Source organism: Mustela nigripes, chromosome 4 (assembly GCF_022355385.1).
Source record: "Mustela nigripes isolate SB6536 chromosome 4, MUSNIG.SB6536, whole genome shotgun sequence".
NCBI lineage: Eukaryota > Metazoa > Chordata > Mammalia > Carnivora > Mustelidae > Mustela > Mustela nigripes.
In genome coordinates, this window is record NC_081560.1 from 40,060,323 (window position 1) to 40,083,951 (window position 23,629).

Sequence of the window (23,629 nt, forward strand, 5' to 3'; positions counted from 1 at the left end):
AGACCAAATTGTTTCATGGCTTATAATTATATTATAATGCCATAAAAGCCATAATAAAAGCTGTTATTTGTAATTATTTATATATATATCAAAAGATACATTATGAATTAGGGGCACCTTCATGGCTTAATTGGTTTCAGCACAGGTCGTGATCCCAGGGTCATAGGGTGGAATCCCACACTGGGCCTCCCTGCTCAGCAGGGAGTCTGCTTCTCCCTCTGCCTCTCTCTCTCTCTTTCTCTCTCTGTCTCTCATGAATAAGTAAATAAAATATATTTTTTTAAAGATACACAATGGATTATTCCTATACATTATGGAAGTTATTGCTCCCTCCCACATCCTGAAAGATTCATTAATTCATTCCTTTATCAACATTTTATAAGCCTATATTGCTAAAAATTGTTCTGTATCCTGAGTTTACAGCAATAAACAAACCAGAAAAAAAAATCTCTGTTTTCTTTGAGGCTTTCATTCATTTTGAAGAGGGAAAATGGTTTTAAAATTTTAAATAAATGTATTATATAATCCCTGAGAGTAGGAAATATTATGAAGAAAAATAAAGCAAGATATGGAATGCAGTGTAATAGGAATACATTTTTGGTGGGATGATTGGTGAAGGTCTTTCTGGAGACATGACACTTTTGTTCGTTTGTTTTTAGATTTTTTTTTTTTTAATTTTAAGGTAAGCTCTCTGCTTACTTAAACAAAAGTTTGAACTCACAACTCCAAGATAAGGACTCCTGTGCTCTACCAACTGAGCCATCTAGGCACCCCAGGATGGGCACTTTAGACAAAATGTAAATGAAATGGAGGCTAAAACCATGGAAATATCTGGGGAGAGAGTGTTTCACACAGAAACAGCAGGTGTAAAATTCTGAGGCTGGAATTTGGTTGGTATTTCAAAGAATAGCAAAAAGACCTGTGAGGTTGGAGTGAAGTAACCTAGGGAATGATCATCATGATGCTGGAGAAATGGCCAGTAGCTTTGGATTTTACTGTGTGATATGAAGCCATTTAAAAGTTTTGAGCAGAGAAATAAAAGATTCCTCTAACTGCTGCATAAGTGGCAATATGGGAGCAAATAAGAAAGCCCTAAGAGCAATTAAGAGCATTTAGGAGGCTATGGCAAGAAAAGATAGGGCCCTGGATGAGCATATGTTCTAGCTTTGTCTGTTTGCTTCTCCAGATGAACTTTCTATCTTCCTTCATGGTGTTTTGTGCCCCAGGAGGCTGGTTTGATTCAGCCAATGGGGGATGCCGGCAAAAACTGGAGCGTGGGTAGAGAGTAAGGAGAATGTCTCTCGTCCTGGCTTACTTCCTGCAGAGTCACAGGAATTGGTTTGTTCCTCTAACCCTAGCTCTTCCCAGTAGCCTTCTTCAGATGTTTATTCTTTCCAGGTCCTATGACATCTACCATTCATCCCACCAGACCTTTGCTAATGAGGGCTCTATCTCTTGTGAGTTTCTTAACTCTACTTACACCTCTATATAGTCCCTTCAATATACTCTCAAATTACCAAGCTTTAATGAGCCACCTCAAGGCAGCCATCACTCTGCCTTGATGGCACAGAGTTATAATGATGATAAGAAGTGGTTGGATTTTGGATATATTTTCACAGGATCTGCTTAAAGACTGGTTGTGTGCATATAACATGAGATACAGAGAAGGGATACAACTTGCTTTTTCCCCTTAACAATAGGGAGGTTTTCTTCTAAGTCGAAATATATACCTCTATTCTCATTTAATTCATAAAATTGCAAAACACGGATACACCATAGCTTATTAAGTAATCACCCCCACTTAAAGACATTTAGTTCCTTTATGGCTTTTTGCTAATATAAATGGTACTGTAGTGTGTCCCTAGTGCAGATACCTTTGCAGTGTACATCCTGTATATTTGTGCATGTGTGGATTTCTTAAGGACAGGTATATGAAAGTAAATTGCTATACCAAGAGATAGATGTACCTTTAAAACTCCTATAGATACTTCTAAATTGCTCTCCAAAAAGCAGTACTAATATACCTTTGAACAACAGCAACTTTTACTCTCACAATCAAGAGGTGTTGTCAAGCTTTAAAAGATCTTATGATAAAAATGTTTTGTTATCTTATTTGCCTTTCTTTGAATGCTAGTGATATTGAACATCTCTCCATGATAGTTGGCCAATGTTTGATGAGGAATATGATTACACAGATTCAAAATAGCTCCCACAGAATACTTAATTACAAACAGAAATAAAGACCTTCACAGTGGAGAACTCTGGCAAACATTATCTTAATCAAGTGGCCAAGGCACCTGGGTAACTTAGTTGGTTAAGCACTGGACTCTAGATTCGGCTCCAGTCACGATCTCAGTGTTGTGAGATTGAGCACTATGTTGGGCTCTGTGCTCGGTCCACTTCTCTCCCCCTTGTGCCCCTCTTCCTGCTTGCATGCTTTTATGCTCTCTCTCTCAAATAAATAAATAAAATCCTAAGAAAAAAATCAAGCGACCAAAGTGAATGTAATGGGACAAATCAAAATTGTGGACCACCTAGTGGTAATGATATATATTAAGAAAACTTTGTCATTTCTGTGGTCTTAACTACCAAAGATACATAATATGAATCTAATCATGAGGCAAACCCAAACTAAGAGATAAACTACAAGTGTATAGTTTAAGGTCATAGAGTTTGTGTCAAGGTCATAGAGAATAAGGAATGACCAAAGAACTATTCCAGAGTGAAGGAGACAGAAGAAACATGACAGTTAAATGGGATCAGTGAATTAGGTGGTAGTCATGAATCAATATTAACTTCCTGATTTTTAAGTTTGTATAATGGTTTGTAGGAGAAACTGTCCCTGTTTGTGGGAAAATTTCATTAAAATATTAGGAATTGATGGGGCAACAGGTCAGCAACTTATCCTGAAATGGTTTAGAAAAAAGTTATTTATATTCTATTTGTAATTTTTCCGAAAGCTTGAGATGTCAGAAAAATCTCAACAACAACCACCAACGACAACAACAACAACCAACTTTTTCACATTAGAAATCACAATACAGGGGTGCCTGGGTGGCTCAGTGGGTTAAAGCCTCTGCCTTCGGCTCAGGTCATGATCCCGGGGTCCTGGGATCAAGCCCCACATTGGGCTCTCTGCTCAGCAAGGAGCCTGCTTCCTCCTCTCTCTGCATGCCTCTCTGCCTACTTGTATCTCTGTCTGTGAAATAAATAAATAAAATCTATTTTTTAAAAAAAAGAAATCAGGGGCGCCTGGGTGGCTCAGTGTGTTAAGCCGCTGCTTAACATGATCTCAGGGTCCTGGGATTGAGTCCTGCATCAGGCTCTCTGCTCAGCAGGGAGCCTGCTTCCCTTCCTCTCTCTCTGCCTGCCTCTCTGCCTACTTGTGATCTCTCTCTGTCAAATAAATAAATAAAAAATCTTTAAAAAAAAAAAAAAAAGAAAAAAGAAATCACAATACATGTTCCTCATGAATACTTCTCTACTTGGCACCCAGTGAACACCATATATTTATTCTTGTGGCAGAAAGGATAAATCTTAACTTGCTTTCTCTTCCCTGGATTGATTGATTGATTTTTTTGCTGCTAATATAGGTTCCAGCAGTCATAAGTGACATACTAGTAGTTAGAGAAATATCTCATCGCACTATGTACAAGCCAGAAGAATAAAGGTTTCTGAGAGCTAGTCAGAGGCTGTCACTGGAGGGAAAGACTTATGTAAGGTATAGGCTTGTTCCTCATAAACTCCAGCCTTTTCAAGATTTCAAATATAGGGAACTTTCCTGAAACCCTGTCTTAAAATCTTCAAACTATGGAGAGAGCATAGATGTCCATTGACAGATGAATGGGTGAAGAAAATATGGTAGATACATATGAAATGAAATATTACTCAGCCATCAAAAAATGAAATCTTGCCATTTGCAACGATGTGGATGAAACTAGAAGGTATTATGTTAAATGAAATAAAAGTCACTCAGAGAAAGACAATTATCTCACTCTTATGTGGAATTTAAGAAATAAAACAGGATCATAGGAGAAGGGAGGAAAAAATAAAACAAAACGAAATCAGAGAGGGAGACAAACCATAGGAGACAAACCATAACAAACTCTTAATCATAGGAAACAAACTGAGGGTTGCTGGAGGGGAGAGGAATGGGGGATGGGGCAACTGGGCGAGACACATTAAGAAGGGCATGTGATATAATGAGAACTGGGTCTTTTATAAGACTGATGAATCATTGAGCTCAACTTCTGAAACTAATAATATATGTTAATTAATTGAATTTAAATAGAAAATAAAAAGAAAAAAGCATTCATATGTTATGCTAATTGACAGGCATTCAAAACAAAACAAAAACAGTTCACTGAAATCCTAATCCTCTACAAAAACCATTGTGTATTCTACACGTTATTTGTAAGAATCAATTTAATTTGGGATCAAAAAATTAGTTGCAATAAACCATTATTAAAATAAAGTACTAAACTCTCTACATATGAGTAGAGATATATGTCTTCAGAATTATTTTTGCTTTTCTAGCTAGAGCTATATTTATTTTAACAATATTTTTTCAGCCAACTTACACAAGAAAATAAAGTTGCTATGAAATATTTTTTTAAGGAGAAAACCCCCAAACCTGAAAATCTAGTTCAGACTTCTGAAAATGCCAAAGAATTATTATTTTTACTTCATTTTCTTTTCTCTCCCCGTCCTGTTTTTAAGTAAATTAAGCTTAAAATTCAAGTAACAAGTTTTGAAGAGAAGATATAATTTGTTACTTTGGGCTGCCATCTAGTGTTACAATAAAGAAAACATTTGCCTTTCCTTTTTTGCCTTTGTAAACTTTTGTATTGATATTTTCAATATGATGGAAGGTAAAAGCTAATACTATTGTTAAAAGATTTTTTATTTTAAAATTTGTAAAGATTTTTTTTAAAGATTTATTTATTTTAGAGAGAGCTGGGGGAGGGGCAGAGGAAGAGAGAGAATTGTGAAACAGACTCCTCATTGAGCAGGGGAGTCCAGCTTGGGGTTCAGTGTCACAGTCCTGACTGAGATCATGACCTGAGCGAAAACCAGAAGTTAGCCACTTAACTAACTGAGCCACCCAGGTGTCCCAAAGATTTTATTTTTAAGTGGTTACTACACCCAACATGGGGCTCAAACTCAAAACACTGAGATCAAGGGTGGCATGCTCCACTCTCTCATTAAGAGATTTTTTAAAAATAAAAATCAAATACATTTAAAGTATATAACATGTTGATTTGATCATATACATATACATATGTATATGTATATACATTCATAGTGGAATGATTACTACAGTAGAGCTAATTAACATATCTCTTCACATAGTTACTATATTTGTGAGAAATCTACTCTTTTAGCATATTTCCAGTGTCCAAAAATTAAATATAGTCATCATGCCTGTACATTAGATTTCTAAACATTCATCCTACAAAGCTTCACAGTTGAACCTTTTAACCCAACATCTCCCTATTTCCCTACCATCCCAGTGTCTGGTAACCCCATTCTACTCTCTGCTTCTATAATTTTGACTTTTTTTTTTTATTAGATTCTACATACTCTAAATGGTGTCATACATACACACATAAATACACATGCACACACACAGATGACCCTTGAACAATGCAGGGGTTGGGGTACTAACCCCTCACATAGTCAAAAATGCAGGTATAATTTTGGACTCCCCCCAACTTAATACTAATATCCTACTATTGACCTGGAAGCCTTACCAATAACATAAAAAACCAATTAACACGTATTTTGTATGTTGTATGTTTTATATATGTATGCTTACAAAAAGTAAGCTAGAGGGAAAAATGTTAAGAAAATCCTAAGGAAGAAAAAATACATTTACAGAATGTGCTGTATTTATTGAAAAAAATCCATGTGTAAGTGAACCTACCCAACTCAAACCTGTGTTGTTCAAGGGTCAACTGTATATATCTTCTTTATCCATTTATCCATTGATGGACACTTAGGTTGTTTCCATATCTTGTCTATTGTGAATAATGCTGCAGTGAACTTGGTGGTGTTACAAATATCTCTTCAAGATCTTGTCTTCAATTTCTTTGGATATATACCCAGAAATTATATTGCTGGTGCATATGATAGCTCTATTTTTAATCAATTGAGGAACCTGTGTACTGTTTTCCATAGTGACTGTACTAATTTATATTCCACCAAAAGTGCACATGGTTCTCTTTTTTCTACATCATTATCAACATTTGTTACCGCTTATCTTTTTGGTAATAATCATTCTAACAGGGTGAAGTAATACCTCATTTTATGGTTTGGTTTAAATTTCCCTGATGATTAGTGACTTTGAGCATCTTTTCATGTACCGTTCGTTTGGTCATTTGTAAGTCCTAATTGGCAAAATGTCTACTCAGTTCCTTTGCCCATTTTTAATCAGATTGCTTGGGGGGGGTTGCTATTGAGTAGTATATTCTTGATATATTTTGGATATTAACCCCTATCAGCTATATGATTGCAAATACTGTCTTTCATTTGGTAGGTTGTCATTTCATTTTGTTGATGGTTTCCTTCACTATGCAAATGCCTTTTAATGTGATGTAATCCCACTTTTTTTTAAAAGATTTTATTTATTTATTTGACAGAGAGAGAGATCACAAGTAGGCAGAGAGGCAAGCAGAGAGAGAGGGGGAAGCAGGCCCTCTTCCGAGCAGAAAGCCCGATGTGGGGCTCGGTCCCAGGACCCTGGGATCATGACCTGAGCCTAAGGCAGAGGCTTCAACCCACTGAGCCACCCAGGTGCCCCTTCCCCACCTTTTCTATCCTGACCACCACTGCTAATCCTACCCAAAATGTGATACCTGGTGTTGACCACTGGGCTTTTACAATGTGTCCCAGGTTGAAGCCTCCATTTCGTACATTTTTGATATTAGGGCCCAGCTCCTAATCTCTGGAAGTTTCAGACAATACATTTACTCCTTCAGGTAATAGAACTTGCTCATTTTTTTTGAGTTCTGTCTTGTCAAATATCTGGTATGCCCATTTTGTCACAGAAATAGCCTCAGCCATGCAATGGCCAAAGCTCTTCTCAGGGTCCAGCTGATGCGTAGTTTTGGATATCTGTGGATGCCTTTTTATATCCTGAGCCTTCTCAGTCTTATCCAAGCAAATCCACCATCCCTGTGTCCCTTTACTATAGGGTTTTGTTACCAACTATTTCCAACTTGCTGTAATCAGCTCCATCACAAAGAGAGTTTCCTTGTTCTTCCCACTCCCAGTAAATGTGAGAGTCCTTGGTCTATGCCTCCTGTTATTAGAGATTAAGTGGCAAAATCTACATAATCTTAGAAATGGCATTCACACTTTCACCTCACTGATTTCCCACTCAAGAAAACATGACCAAGAACATCTCAGCTCAGTTCCCTCCTTTACAACTGCTTTGTTAACCTAGGAATGCAGTTTTAATGGCAGCCCCATTGACAAGGATTAGAGGAGGTTTGGGGGATTTTACCACTTCTTGAAACATTCTACATGAAGCTCATTTCACCTACAGGTAAAATAGTTTCTTTTTTCCTAATTTATGTCAGGTTAAGGAGGAAGGGAACTCAAAGAACCTTTCAGAGGAAACTTAACAAACGAAGGCTGATTAGTAAAGCTTTTTAATGGGTGCCAGAAGCAATCTTTCTTTTTGTGCCTCAAAAATTGTCATTATCCCTGGGATTAAAATCTGGTAAATATTGACCATGAGCAAATGTGAGAGTTGTGAGGCTTAGGGAAATGCCTTTGTCTTATCAAAAAAACAAAAACAAAAACAAAAAATCCACATGTATTTTCTTAAAGGTTGCATTTACTCTTTTAATCGATACAGAAAGAAAAGAAATAATCTAGAATTGAATCGAGTCGAGGGTAAGTATTCCCAAAATAGGGGTGCCTGGGTAACACAGTCAGTTAAGCTTTCAGCTGAGGTTGTGATCTCAGGATCATGAGATTAATCCTTGACTGGGGCTCCGTGCTTAGCATGGAACCTGCTTATCACTTCTTAGCCTTTTGGCTAAGATCAAGTGTAACATGGAACCTGCATGAGATTCTCTTTCTCCCTCTCCTCCTTCCCCCGCCAGCTTGCACACATGCACATGTGTGCATGCACTCTCTCTCTCCCTAAAACAAAAACAAAAACAAAAAAACCTCCCAAAATCTAGGAATATTTTTTTTCTATTCATAATGTCATAATTGGTAAATCTTTCTTTTAAAGTGACTGTACTAGCTCAGTTGGTCTCAAGGCTTGGAGACCCAAAGCCTTACTTTTTATCCCAAATATTTGGTAACACTTGTACTATTCTAAAACAAAGTTTACAGATAATATAACCCTCCTACAATATTATATAGTGTTCTAACTGTAACAAATGAATAATGAAGGAGAAAGTTGTTTATAATAAAGTAATATATATTTTAATGTATAAATGCTCAGAGATGTTCACAAAAGGAGAAAAATTAGGCAGTTGGATGTTAGCACCTATATCTAGTATCTACCTGATTACCACAACTACAAATATTGTTTACAGGTATGTTGTGTATTTTAATGCCACAGATAGTATTGACATTGATGATGTGTTTTTCCAAAGGAATGAACAACCCTTGGTAAAGTTCTGAGGAAAACAGAATAAAAACTTTCCTCCATATCCCTAGTAGCTACATTTTCAGAAAATTTATAAAATTAAAACCATACCAAAAATACTATGTGTTTATGAAAACTGAATAAAACCTGACTAATTATTATGAGCATATGTTTCCTTTCACAAATGTTTGGAAGAACATTCAAATACACAACAAACCTGGTAATTATTTACTATGCAGAGAGCTGTGTGCAAGGCAAGATGCCTAGTCTCTGGTCCCAGCAACAAAATGCCAGTAGTACACTCGAATACTGCATCTCTGTATTTTGGGTAATATTTCCTATAGATCTGAAGAAATAAGCCCTTGATTATAATATATAATAATATAGAGAAAAGCATAATCACCTGAGCTCAACATATTTAGAATCTGGAAGAGATTATAATATAACTTACAAGCTAAAAGATAGTAAGACACATATATAAGAAGAGAAATTTGATGTAATTTCCCAAAAATAATTGTTTAAGAATGTTAATATTTTACTATTTATATCATCCTATACTATATTATATTTTACTATTTTCTTATTATGGGTAAAACAAATTTCTTAAAATTTTCATAGGTCTTAGAAATTTTCTTACAAATGTTATAAGTCAAAATGAGAAGAAAAAATCTAAGAAACAATGGGAAAAGAAGACAAATAAGAAATTATGGAAATATAACTTAAAAAAGAAAAAAGGACATAAAATTTAAAACAGGAAAATTTTGGGAACAAGTCTGTGCAGCATGTTGTTGCTTTCTTCCTCTAAATTAATTTCTATGACTCAACAATTTTAGTGATTAGAGAAACCCAGGGATATTTCTTATCCATCTGGTAAATTTATAGATCCATAGATTATAACAAATTAAGAAAAAAAGTCTTTAAATTCTGATCCTTCATTTTTCTGGGAAAAAAATTTTTTTACATTAATTCATTCTATTCTTATCATAAATTGCTTTAGTTCTGAAGCATTAGATATAAAACTGGATTGGTTCCTTGTAAAGTTTCAAAATTGTGAAACTTTGGGGGAAATAGTAGAAATATGGGCAGGAAGGGAAAAAGCCCACAAGCCTATGTCTCAACTTAGTAGTCTAACTAATCTCATAGTCTAAATTAATTGTTTTATATATTTCTCAAAAGTTCTTTTTTTAAGAATATTGTTTTCATTTATTTAAATATTCGTAACCTTAAGGGGAGAAGGAAACTGTAAAGAGTATAACATTCTGTTTCCAAGGTAAATCTAAATTAACTGGCCCAAGACATGTAAAGATTTTTCAAAAAGCGGTAAGGGAAAAATGTAATCACTTCCCTCAGGAACTCATTTTCGTGCCTGGCAGCATATTGGTCAGGAACATTCTTTAACTTATCGTTTCACTCTTATTTAGTAAGATTGAAATGATCTTAGTTACATTGTTATTAATTTAGTTACATTATTACATTATAGATTATTTAGTTACATTTTAGTTACATTGTTTAGTTTAGTAAGATTTAAATGATTTTTAGAGTTATTGAGGATGTTGATCCCATGTCCTTAAACTTGACCTCTCAAAGAACTAATCTGGATAACCTTGTTAAAGCAGAAGGTCATAAGGACATGTTTCTCTTGATTTTTTAGATAAGTGACTTCCCACCAAAATTATGATAATCTAGAAAAGTTTCTTTCTGATCTCCTCCCTTTTTTCGTTTGTCAGGGTGGGAGTTGAATAGATATCTTATCTCATCAGCAAACTGGTGTTTGTATCTTTGGGGCTGATTTATTGCCAGGGCTCATTTACCTCAGGTTAAGTGGAATGAAAAGAACTAGAGGGCTGAATCTAATCCAAAGCCCAAATAAGGTCATGTTTCAAACTGATGAAACTAAACTAAGCTGGTAAAGCTCAGAAACCATTAGACCTATGGTGCCCAGATGGGCCACGTAGACTTTTTTATATAGGAAAATAATGCAGTATTGCAACTCCAGGTGGACTGAACATCACTAGTTTTTCTCTATGCATCATTTAGAGGTGGTAGGGTTAAATAAGGACTGGAATGAACGCTCTGACATTTTCTAGTCCTTTTGATTGGCTGCATTACGGCACGGCTTTAATCAAGTAATGAAATAACCCTTCCTACCTCTCTATGCCCATTACTACTCCCAGTATAAAAGAGTTCTGAATACTGAAGTTTGTGGCTAACGGCACAAGAGGCAATTCCATAGGTCAATTATCTTTTGCTTACAGCGGCTTCCTCCAAGAACAAAGAGCAACAAATCAAAGCAGCTAATTGCTGTTACACTCAAGAAGATTTCATTATAAAGTGCAGCAGTATCGTTACAGTCACGTGAGTGTGCCACCGTGTACAGGTAATAGATCCTAAAGAAGTGGTAGGGAAGGAAGCAAACAAAGATGACTCCTATAAAAAATAGGTTTTTCAGCTGGGCCCAGAACTCCTGGTGGGATAGTAAGGAGTGGCCTAGCTTCCGCACCATTGACACGATGATGAAGATCTGGAAGACGAGGAGAACCACCGCAGTGGCTATGACAGCAGTAACTATCATATAGTTGATAACTCGCACATATACACGATCAAGCTCTTTGTGGAATTTGAAACAGTGTTGCTCGTCATACACCTGGTGAGTTCCATACTGAGACGCAAACACAGGTACCACGATGACAATCACAAGCAGCCACATGCCGGTACTGGCAGCCACAGCGTGCAGCTTTCTGTAGAATTCCACTTTGTCCTTGTGCTTGAAAAAGATGAGGTACCGAATGACCAAGATCACCACGTAGAACAGGAATGTGAGGTACATATGGATGTGTAGCATGGCACTCACAAATTTGCAGAAGGGCAGCCCAAATATCCAAGTTTGCTTGATGAGGTATGTCAAGCGAAAAGGCACTGTCAGCAGAAAAACGCTGTGGACCACCACCAGGTTAACAACTGCTGTGGTAGTTACAGATCGGGTGTTCATATTCACCAGCAGGAACAAAATGGAGATGACGCCCGCCAGCCCTCCAATGAGTACGAGGAAGTAGAGCCTGGTTAAATGGGGTGTCAGTATAGGACTGCAGGATGAAACGTTGTGGTGAGCCATACTTCAGAAGTCACCTGGAAGAGACAAAACACCAGTGTAACTGACAAATTTTCAGAGCTTTGTTCTTATCTCCTTCTTAGCACTAGCAATGTGATTTTGTCATTTATCTATTTACATGATGTAAACTTTATGTATCTTAAGAATAAAGACTATGTCATATGCATATCTGTATAATCGAGACTGAAAACATAGTCAGTTATTGATTCTGAAGCATTAATAAGTTAAAGACCTCATCGAGAGGCCCCCAGAGACACGTGTGTGTGTGTGTGTGTGTGTGTGTGTGTGTGTGTGTGAGAGAGAGAGAGAGAGAGAGAGAGAGACTGTGTGTTTGTGTTTGTGTGTTTGTACATACGTAGTGAAAACAGTTTGCCTAGGGACGCCTGGGTGGCTCAGTGGGACTGCCCTCAGCTCAAGTCATGGTCCCAGGGTGCTCTCTCTCTCAAATAAATAAAATCTTTTAAAAAACAGTTTGCATAAAACTAGACTGCAGACCATATGAAGCTGATATATGGATACTAGTACTGCGACAGCCAGTGGGGGAGGGGGGACTACGACATGGAAGGAAAGTCGGATGTGTGTGTTAAGTACACAAAATTTTTTTTAAGTGTGATTCTAATTCTCTAATTCCTTTCAACTCATCAGCAAATGATTTAAGAATATACATAACTCATTTAGAATACTGATTAATTTGGACAAAGAAAATTAGCTAAGCAACAATCAATAGGAGTGTATATTTGAATTTCTTGTCATAGTTTTGTTTTCATCTAGCAGTGAGACCTTGGCTAAGTTTTCATGGGTCCCACTGAAAATGCAGCACATCTCCCAATTCTCCTATTCCCACCCCCTCAAATTCATAAAAGAGCCGCTATCGTTTTTCCTCTGGAAATATCCTTTCCCTAAATAGTCTTGGTCCCTTCTAACTTATTATCCACATCCTAATTTATTATTTATTAAGTGAAAGATTTAATAATCTTTTAATTACACTGATCAAATCCTTTCATTTTCTTATTTAAATCCCTTCAGTGACTTTCCATTTCTTTTACAATTAAAAAATCCTTCCATGTCTAGAATGTTCCGGGTCATAGCAAAATCTGATCCCTTGAGACCAGATTCAAGAAATATTGTAGAGGTGGGGCACCTGGGTGGCTCAGTCAGTTGAGTATCTAACTTTGTTTGACTGGGTCATGGTCTTAGGGTCCTGGAATCAAACAACGCATCTAGCCCCACATTGAGCCCAGAATCAGGTTCCGTGCTCAGTGTAGGGAGTCTGCTTGTTCCTTTGCCCACCCCTCCTTTGCCTACCTCTCTTTAATGAATAAAATCTTAAAAAAAAAAAAAAAAAAAAGAGGGAGAATCTAGAGGTGAAATTAACAGAATTCGATGGATTGTGTATGGGGAAACAAAGGGAAAGAAGGTATCTCAGTCACTCCTAGATTTCTAACTTTAGCAATTGTGTGATCAGAAATCTGCTTACTGACAACAGGGAGGCTGAGGATCTAATTTGAGGAAGAACAGTAGTTGAATTATATTCTTAGTACCTTTGTAACACATTTGCAATTAGTTTTACTCACTTCATGAATGTCTCTTCATATAATCAAAATTACCCAGCAACAAAAATGAATCACTGATGAATCACAAAAGCATTATACTTGCATACATGTAAATCACGTATTCTCAAAAGTGTGTTCTTGAGGTGTGAAAAAAAACCTCAATTTCTATGTTTAAAACATATACATAAGTACATAAAAAGAGTATATCTGTGGTATTAAAATTTCATAAGGAGGGGGAAAACAGGGAACAAATGGCTTTAAAAGGCTCTTTGTGAGGGAGATAATTTTAAAAGTTAAGAAACATTGTGCTGAATAAAAGATGCTAGCCACTAAAAGCTACATATTGTATAATTTCTTTTTCTAGAAAATCAAAATTACTGAGACAGAAGATCAGTCTAGCCCAGGGCCTACATTGCAGGGGAAGGGATTGACTTCAAAGGGATATGGGAGAATTTATGGAGGGATGGACTGTTTTATATCATGTTGGTTACAATTCTAGTTATTTGTCAAAGCTTGTCAAATTGCACACTTAAAATTGTTGAATTTTCTTGCATATAGCTTACTTCTCGATAAAACTAATTTAAAAAAATAATAATAACCTGGCCCCAGGGAAGCCCTGCTTTTGTGGGCATGGAATAGAATTTCCATATGACCCACTTAAAAGATTGCTTCATGTTATATCTATTCTATGTGATGTCTAATCTCTTTATTTGTCTATTATTTTCCCCTTTGAAAAGTAGTTCCCCTAAGTAAACATGTAGTTATATTGTGTTTGTATCTGAATTAGGGGTGAATGTGCCATCATAAGTTCTGTCCATCATTTTCTCTAGCTATTGAACTAGAATCTGGACTGACTTCTGAAAGAAAAAGGTATAATCAGTTGCATATCATCTGTCTCAAATCCTCTTTCTTTCTTATAAACTGCTGTGATCTCTCTGTAACAACCAAGCCTGGTTCCAGACATTCCAAGATACATTGTAAGATATTACAGAATATAGATACCTTCCACTTAAACCAGCTAAAGCAGACAACTTGCAATTAACAACCTGTTCAGAAGTAACATGGTGATTTTTGTTTTTGTTTTTGGTTTTGGTTTGTTGTTGTTTTTTAGGGGGGCTGCACATGTACATGTAGAGTTGGGGCAGAGGGAGAGAGAGAATCTTAAGCTGGTTCCACACTCAGCATGGAGCCAATGTGGGGCTCAAGATCATGACCTTGAGATCATGACCTGAGCTGATATCAAGAGTCAGATGCTTAACCAACTGAGCCAACCAGGTGCCCCAATTATTTTTAATAATGGAAAGGGTGAAATAATGGTGAAAAACCACCTTGACTTTATTAAAAGTATTCTTGATAGAGCCCCTTTGGATCTAATCCAGTAACTGATGTCAGATCCCAGAAATAAACTATAGACCCAGAGCAAACTCTCCTAAGGGCGCGTAACTGTCTTCCTGTTTCTCCATGAACCACCTTGCCTTGGCAGGGCTCTCTTCTTTGTGACTAACCCCTGAAGCTCAGCAAACTGGATGCAAATTCAGTTTCCCTCTGTGCTCTTTGATTGCCCTGCTTAAAATCCTTTTTTAGTTCCTTTGGCATCCACCATGTCTTATAAGCCCTTTGCAATCTAACCCCAACTTGTGTTTCAAGGTATCCCTTGAAGGTAGCCCACCACTACCTCCATTTCCTCACCCTCATCCTTTGCCCTGGATTTATAGACCTTCATACCTTTCCTACAATATTATTTTTCAAACCTCTGGGTTTCTTCTCTCTATAGACACCAAATGTACAGCTAGACACTGAGGCTGAAGTCCAAATTCTATTATAAATGATTTTATGTCTCTTAAAAAACTTCCCCTGGTCTCCCATTGTCTATTAGAGATGTGTAAACTTCTTAGTGTGCCATGCTAGATCCTTCCTACTGGCCTTTGTAATTCTCTGTCTAGCCTCTCTGCCACCAGAGCACCAAGACTCCCCCATCCTGCCTGAATGATTTCTTCATTATTCTGTTCTGACCTCAGCCTAGGTACTGCAGAGCTTCTCAGCTTAGCCTGTGGTTTGGCTGGGGGCTATTTGTCTGTGTCTTGGCAGTTTCCTTCTCAATGCTTTGCCCATAAACTTGCTTGGGCCTCAGTGGTCATTGCCCCTGGCCCTAGGACGATCTTAATATCAGATATGAGACATGGAAGTGGCTTCTGTAGTTGTTTCATAAGGAATCCATGGTAGAGCCAACAACAGAGACCAGTCTACAAAGTGAGAGTCCTAAGAAATTTGTAGAGTCCTACCAAATGGCAGTAAGCAGTCCATGTCCTCATGAGTGCATAATACCTTAGGTCCCTTATTTCTAAACAGAAAAGTAGCTACAATCAACTTGGGATTTTTCATTTTGTTATTAAATAAGTCATGTCATTGCATCTTTTGTATAGCACACAGTGAAGATTCTGAGACAAACAAAACACATCCCTGCATTTAAATCTCTTTTTGTCTGATAAGGGAGGAAGAGGTAAATAAATTATTTTCAACATCTATAGGTACATAAAAAATGCCAAAGTAATTCAGAAAGAGGAATAATTAAAAGACAGTGGAGAGTGAACACATCAGAATGTAGTGGCAATAGAGTAATTCTTGGGCACATAACTGGTGCTGGAACTTAAAGGATGCTTTGAAGTTCCAGATGCAGAGAAGGAGAGATAGAGTACTCCAGGTATAGACAAGGGTCAGAGAAAAAGCATGGATGCATGTTCAGAGAATTACCTATAGTTTTATATACCTGGAACATTAGGTAAAGGAGTAGGACACAGGTGAATGTCTGTAGATGTAGATGAAATGTGCCAAATACATAGCATGTTGCCACTCTGAGGATTTCTTATTTTATCCTGAAAATTATAAGAGATGCAAATTTTAAAATATAAAATGCCATTTAGTATTTCAATTCCAAAATCTGTGTTTTGGTTTTACTGGAGAAAAGATCAGAGGAGGGCAAGATATGATGCCATTAGCAGGCTATTATGCTGATTAAGTTTAAATATCATAAAGATTGGTGCAAGTTGGTACTACTTCAGGGAATTTGCCCCCAAAGTAAACAAAATCAAAGGCTCTGGGCTTGGAGAAACCAAAAAATGTGAATTTAAATTGTTGATGAAAATTAAGAATGGTTACTTGGTGAGTAGAAGTTGGTATGGCTTATAAATTATAAGAAGGGAAAATGAAATTCAGTAAAGCCAATAAATCTAAGCAAAAGAAGAAGGAAAAAGTAAAGCAAACTAAGAAACATGGTAGATATATAAGTTTAAAAAGGAAACAAGTCCAGACACATCTGAAATCATAATCGATATAGACTATAGTGTTCCTTAGATTACTTAAAAGAGGAACTGCATGCATCTCTGTGAATATACTAAAACTGACTGAATTGTACAATTTAAAATAGTGAATTTTGTGGTTTAGGGATCATATCTCAATAAAGTCATTAATTAGAAAAAGAAATTATCTGAACTGAGCCTCATTATTGACTGAGAATCATTATTGACAAGACAAAAGAATGAAGAAAGAGTCAGTGGTGCTAAGCAATGGACTCAAGAGAGTTAAGCAATGGACTGCTTTCCGGTTGGGAGCAGAGGAAAGAAGTGTCACTCACAGGTCCCTGGTGAGACAGCTCAGTGGCCGCAGTGCCAGTGGAGGACCGGGCCAGGCCCATGATAAAAGGCCTGGTCCCTTTGACCTTAAGCTCTATTCTTCTTTGCCTCCCACTCCATTCCTTGATTCACTCCTCCTGTTGCACTCTGAACAGATGGGACTGTGGGCAGATTCATTCAGTATGAGAGAACAAGCACTACCCCAGTCATTTTCTTCTTAGCACTTATCACTCTTATCTCAGTTTTCCCCTATGTTTCATACCCGTCCTTTCCCCCTGAAATGAAGGCAGAAATTAGCTAAATAGCTCCCCCTTCTCCCTTCTTTAGTCCCAGGTACCTCTGAATTTATGCTTTCTTATCAACAGTGAGCATGTCTATTCAACACAGTTTGCTAGTAATGATAGCTGCCCTGCCTCCATTCTTGGCACTATGATGGAAATTTCACATACATTACTTATAATCCTCCCAAGAAGTCTAGGGCATGGGTACTTTTTATCGCAAATATCAGATGAAGAAATGGAGCCTCAGGGGGTGACTCAGTTGGCTAAGCAGCCGATTCTTGATTCTGGCTCAAGTCGTGATCTCAGGGTCCTGGGATCAAGCCCTCCCCAGGGCTCTGCACTCAGGAGGGAGTCGGGTTGAGCGTTCTCTCCCTCTCCCTCTGCCCTTACCCCTGTGCATGCGCTTTCTCTCACTCTCAAATAAATCTAGGAAGAAAGAAAGAGAGAAGAGAAAGAAGAGGAAGGAAGGAAGGAAGGACAGATGGAAAAGGAAAGAAAAGAAAGGAAAGGAAAAGAAAAAAGAAAGGGAAAGGGAAAAAAGGAAGGGAGGAAGAAAATAAAAGAAATTGAGACTCAAGAGAGTTAAGTAACTTTCCCAAGGTCACTCAGCTGAGATGTGGCAGCATGGAAGCCCAGATACGGAGTGTCACTTCACTGGGTTGCAGTAGTACAGAAGTCCTCCTGGACAAAAAAGTGGACATTCCATGTCTGCTTTGTTTTGCCAGTGCACTTGTGTGTGTCTTGTGACCAGAATATTTAAAGACAATTAAATGAATACTAGCAGAAGACTTAGAGAAGTAACTAAAATTGGTCCACCCCATGTTCTCTAAAGTCAATAAATGTTTGAGAATCAGTTCATCAGATTGCAATAAAATAGAAAGAAAAAACTGCATTAAAATTTAACTACCAAGGGACGCCTGGGTGGCTCAGTTGGTTAAGCAGCTGCCTTCGGCTCAGGTGATGATCCCAGCGTCCTGGGATCGAGTCCCACATCGGGCTCCTTGCTCAGCAGGGAGCCTGCTTCTCCCTCTGCCTCTGCCTGCCACTCTGTCTGCCTGTGCTCACTCTCTCCCCCTCTCTCTCTCTGATAAATAAATAAAATCTTTTAAAAAAAAATTTAACTACCAAAATTTAATTTGTCCTAAAGTCAGATTCTTGAGCCCCTTTCTTAATTCCTTTTCGCTTTTTGAACTATTAAGTCCTCAACCTCCCCCCACCTTTTTGAGATTGAAAATCATACTGAGAGATTGTTATAGTAGGTCTTGGCCAGCTGCTCAACCCCAGAGAGATCTGTTCCAGGAAAGACCATCTGTAGCTATTGATAGGCACAAGGGGCTGGTATCTCCAAGTGTCTGCTGCCCTTCACCCAGGAATCTCTGGATAAAGAGCTGAACAGCTGGGGCACAGCCCTCTTCTAGGAGTGCAAGGCTCGAGTCATGCCAATCTTGCCTCTGACTGCTCTTTTGCCTGGTTCCTGGTTCACCCCCCAGCCTCCCTAGATTTTGAGCCTCCCCGAACCCCATCTACTTCTCCTCGTTTTGGCACCCCTTTCTTTCACTCAATGCCCTCTATTTATTTTGTTGTAGCTTTCTGATCATTGACCCTCCCAGAACCAGTCAGCTTCTCAGATACTGATTCCAGCCTGACTCGCAAGTTCTCTAGGGTCTGCTTCCTCAATTATTCCCATTGGTTCCTGTTCCTAAGGGCTGCTCCTACCTCTCTTCATCCTTGACTTATTTCTAATGGAATCCCTGGAGGGATTCAAGCTTTGCCTTATGCAAAGTTTATTTCAAAGTGTATTCCCTGTCCTGTCCTACAGAGGCTGAAATAGTGCCCTACTGAAATCCCCAGAGTAGGTCAGTTTCCCATCTAATCCTCAGCTTCTTTGTTCTTGGTTTGCTATCCAGCTGCCCCTGAACTGCACATTCTAACCATGGCCAAGGTAAGCTCAAAGATTAGATGGTTTATGCCCTTCTTACAACAGTGACTCATGACTCTCTGATATATGTGGCAAAGGATAAGTTTCAATATTTTTGAAGAGAGGAACTAAGCCATTAGGAGCATTTTGGTCCTTTACACAGGAAGACGAGGACCAGTTTGTCTATTAAACAGAGGGTAAAATCCACATTAAAGAAGAAGAAGCTACTAAGAATGCTGGATGAAGGGAGAGGCACCAGATATCCAAATATGGATCAGAAAACTCCTTGGCAGATTGTTGTTCAGAAAATTCATCACTGAATCTGATGGTCAAATTATGATTGATAACCAATCTTGAGATTCTGTGATTTACCAAAGACATGGTTTTTGCTGTCATCTCTTACTCCATCTCTTTGCTCCTGCGCACTTCCACCTTAGGCTCAAACGACGGAACTACCTACAATAGTCCTGGTTGCCAAGCAGCCAAAGGCATTTCTTGTGGGCTTTCTGACTCACATTTCATCTTCTTAAAGCTACCCGGTACCAAATCAGCAGCTTCTCTGGATTCTATCCACGGAATTAACTTCAGTCTTGAAGGGCCTTAAAATAGAATATTCAAAAAGGACTTAGACCTTAAAGTTCCAAGACTGTCTGAAAGAGAAAGGTGGCATTCGCTGGAGATCTCAAACTGGTGTCATTGACTTGCCTTAAATATCTTCCCCTGGATGATGTTTTTTCATCTCAGATGACATGCCAGTATTGCTATTAATGTTCCATATTTATTTATTTATAGCTACAACTGCTATGTACAATGAGAGCAGAAATGCCTTGTCTTTCCCATATTTTCTGAGTGGGATGGTGTAGTGGAATTGAATGGTGGCTAACCCCCAAAGATAGATATCTAAATCTTAATCTTCCAAACCTATGAGTGTGTTTTTTTTATTTTTTATTTTTTAAAGACTTTATTTATTTACTTGAGAAAGAATGAGATTGAGAGAGAGAGAGTGCACACAAGTTAGGGGAAGGCCAGAAGGAGAAGCAGACTCCCTGCCAAGTAGGGAGCACAATGTGGGGCTCGATCCCGGGACTCAGGGATTATGACCTGAGCCAAAGGCAGACACTTAACCCACTGAGTCACCGAGGGGCCCAGAGTGTGATTTTATTTGATAAAAGCATCTTTGTATGGGCGCCTGGGTGGCTCAGTGGGTTAAGCCTCTGCCTTCGGCTCAGGTCCTGGGATCAAGCCCCACATCAGGCTCTCTGCTCAGCAGGGAGCCTGCTTCCCTTCCTCTCTCTCTGCCTGCCTCTCTGCCTGCTTTGATCTCTTTCTGTCAAATAAATAAATTTTTTTAAAAATCTTAAAAAAAATTTTTTTAAAAAAAGAATCTTTGTAGATGTAATTGGGGATCTCAAGATGAGATTATCCATGTGGGCCCTAAATCCAATGATTATAGTACTTAAAAAAGACATGCAGTGGAGAAGCTGGAGAAGAGGAAACGTCTTTGTGAAGACAGAGGGAGAAAAGTAGTAGAAGTCCCTGTTTACAAATAGTAAAGCTTATTCTTCATGTCCCTGTAATGTCTCCCACAAAACCTATCAGGAAAACCTAAAATAGAAGAGTTTTGTGAATCTGAACTCTGCTTGAGGTATTGTATCTCCAAATTCCATGCTTTGAGTGGGCATTTGAAACTTAAAACCTTGAAGTATTTTCATATTCTCTATCACCCTTATTATCTCAGAAGAATCCACACTTATGTGGATGAGGTTCTAGAGTCAATTCCTCTCTCATTCCTGTTTAGGGCAAATGTCATGTTTCCTTTGCCTAAGAGAGGCTTTGTCAAGAAGTTCCATGAATGCGCATTGTCATTCCATTTACTTCCCATCAAGGCTCATCAGCAGAAATGAATTTCTAACTCTCATTTTCTCCAAAACTTTTATTTTACCTTTAAACAACTTTATTTGAGATGTATATGTTTTCCCAAGAGGTGTATAAAGATTATATAGTAATGAATGAGCCGCACAAATAAAACATCATCCTGCCCTCAAGCAGCTTATCATCTATAAAGGAGGGAGACATATGTAGTAGATGTACATGAAAGTAGAAGGAGAGAGTGTCTTGAGAGCAGAGTAGTGAGAGAACAAGCCAAAGTGGGAGAAGGAGAAACCCAGAAAGGCTTCACAGGAGAGGCTGCTTTTGAAATGGAATTAGAGGATAGAAAGGGTTTGGTAGACAGAGTAAGGGAGAGAAGGAGAAAATAGGAAATGTCCAGAGATGGACTCATATGAGCCACGAAAGACAGACAACAAACTTGGAAAGGTTTGTTTAATGAACAGCACCGTTGTCTTCATTACAGCCTGAGCACATCGATCAGCAAATGTACAAACTCTGTGTAGGCTTTAATTATCTAGGCCTGGTTGTTCAGAGAGGTCCTCAATCTACTTAATTAGGGGAGAAGGAAGGTGACATATATTTGTATTTCTCTTTTTATTGGTTCTATTTTAGACCATATGCTCTAGACTAGAGGAAAGAAACATAGCTTTTCCCTTTCATAGATTTGAAAGCAGCTTCTCCTTCTCACGAGGCCTCAATCTACATTTTCTGGTCACATTCCCTGCTCAGGGTTTCTCTGTGTTTAAGAAATGACATAGATGTTAACCGTACTCAGACACATAATTAGGAAGGTGCCTCTAGAACCAGACACCCCATGGTTTGGACATGTCCTTATTCCCTTTGAATCACATCCACCAGGGAAAATGGAGACTCACTGGCTAGGGAGCCTTCCACAAATCTTCTGGAGCACCTTATATAGGGCTAGACTCTAGTAAATGTTTATAACACCCTGGGCCCTATGGGAAGCACTTTATCAATCTCCAGTCTATAAGGGAAGGCCTTCACTTTAATGTTTGGATACATGGCTTGAGTTCAACAACTTTACATCCTCTTTTATAACATATGAGATACAAGCAAATAAGTAAAGTTGAGATTTCATTCAGAAATAGAAATTCTTGGGGCGTCTGAGTGGTTCAGTCAGTCAGGCATCCAGCTCTTGATTTTGGCTCAGGTCATGATATTAGGGTTGTGAGATCAAGCCTTTCTTTGGGCTCTGCACCAGACATGGAGTCTGTTTAAGATTCTCTCTCTCCTTCTCCCTCTGACCCTCTCCACCCACTGCTCATGCTCACTTGCTTGCTCTCTCCTTAAAAAAAAAAAAAAAGGAAAGAAAAGAAAAAAATTCTTAAGAAGGGAACTATTTAAACAAAGAAATATAATTTGCAGTACACTGGCTTCCTGAACAGTAGAATTAATTCACTAAAGAATACAGAATTTACTACTTTTCAGCCAACAAGAAATTATACTTTCATCCACATGCTTATTTTTTGACCATCTTTATTAAGAAACTAATCCCAAATAAAACAGTGAAATAGGGTAATATTTTTTCTTCAGGGTGCTACATTTCTACCAAAGCCCTGGCTATTATTTATTCTAATCTTTGTGTTCATCCTATTCTCTAAAAAAGCTTATTTTTTCCTGTATCCTGATTTCTCCCAGCAACATATCACACATGGCCAACTAGTCCTTTATGTTCTAAGTCATGTTCCAAGTCTTTCAAGAATTTTCTGTTATTCCTCCAGGAAAGTAATTTTCTTTCCCACCTTTTACTGCTTTTGTTTCTTATCATTTCAAGTTTTATTCTAGTTATTAATTTAGTTCCTCCCTCCCCATAATATACATATAGACACCTCAGGAGGGAATTACGTTTAATTTTTTTTTATAGTCTTCCCCATGGTCCTTAGGAAGACAGTTTGTTGTCTACATGATTCATTGAAAGAATGAATAATGTGGATGGTTGCATTTGCCTGCCGCCTGAAATTCTAGTTCTGCCTTCCTGAAAACCCACCTTTTCCATTTCAGAATCTTTGTCATTCTGAAGAAGTTGACTGCATATCCAACTCCAAAGATGGGACTCTATAATCCTAGTCTAAGGTTAACTAAGCTGAACATTTCATTCCCTAAATCACACCTAATCACAATTATTGGTTCAAGACGGATAAATGACCCAAGATGGTCCAGTTGGAAAGAATTTCAGGACTCTTTCTCTTTTTTTAATTTACTTTTTTGTTTAAAGATTTAAAATTTTTTTCACATAATTTAGTTTTTTTAAAAAAATATATTTATTTATTTGAGAGAGAGAGAGAGAGAACATGTGGAGGGGCAAAGGGAGAGGAAGAGAAGCAGTCTCCTACCTGAGCACAGAGCAGATATGATCCTGAGATCATGACCTGAGCCAAAATTAAGAGTTAGTTGCTTAACCACCTGAACCACCTAGGCCCCCCAAGAACTTCTGGACTCTTTCTGGGAATGCTGGGCAAAAGAAAATTATCTTTAGAGGGTAGATTATGTATATTTGAAACTTAGAAGTTCTTCAGTCAACGTATATGTTGATACTGCTTGGCAACAGACACGTTTAAGTATCTAATGTAGGAAATATGTTCTAATAGAAAAGAACCAGAGGAAATATCCAAATTTT

General features: G+C 38.0%; 1 protein-coding gene across 1 annotated transcript; it reads right to left on the minus strand.

The window, feature by feature from the left end:
• Window positions 1-10,428: 10,428 nt before the first annotated feature.
• GPR141 (G protein-coupled receptor 141) lies at window positions 10,429-11,886 on the minus strand. The gene has a single exon (XM_059395654.1). It carries the CDS (start codon window positions 11,721-11,723, stop codon window positions 10,818-10,820), a length of 906 nt encoding a protein of 301 aa, XP_059251637.1. The 5' UTR covers window positions 11,724-11,886; the 3' UTR covers window positions 10,429-10,817.
• Between the last annotated feature and the right edge of the window lie 11,743 nt (window positions 11,887-23,629).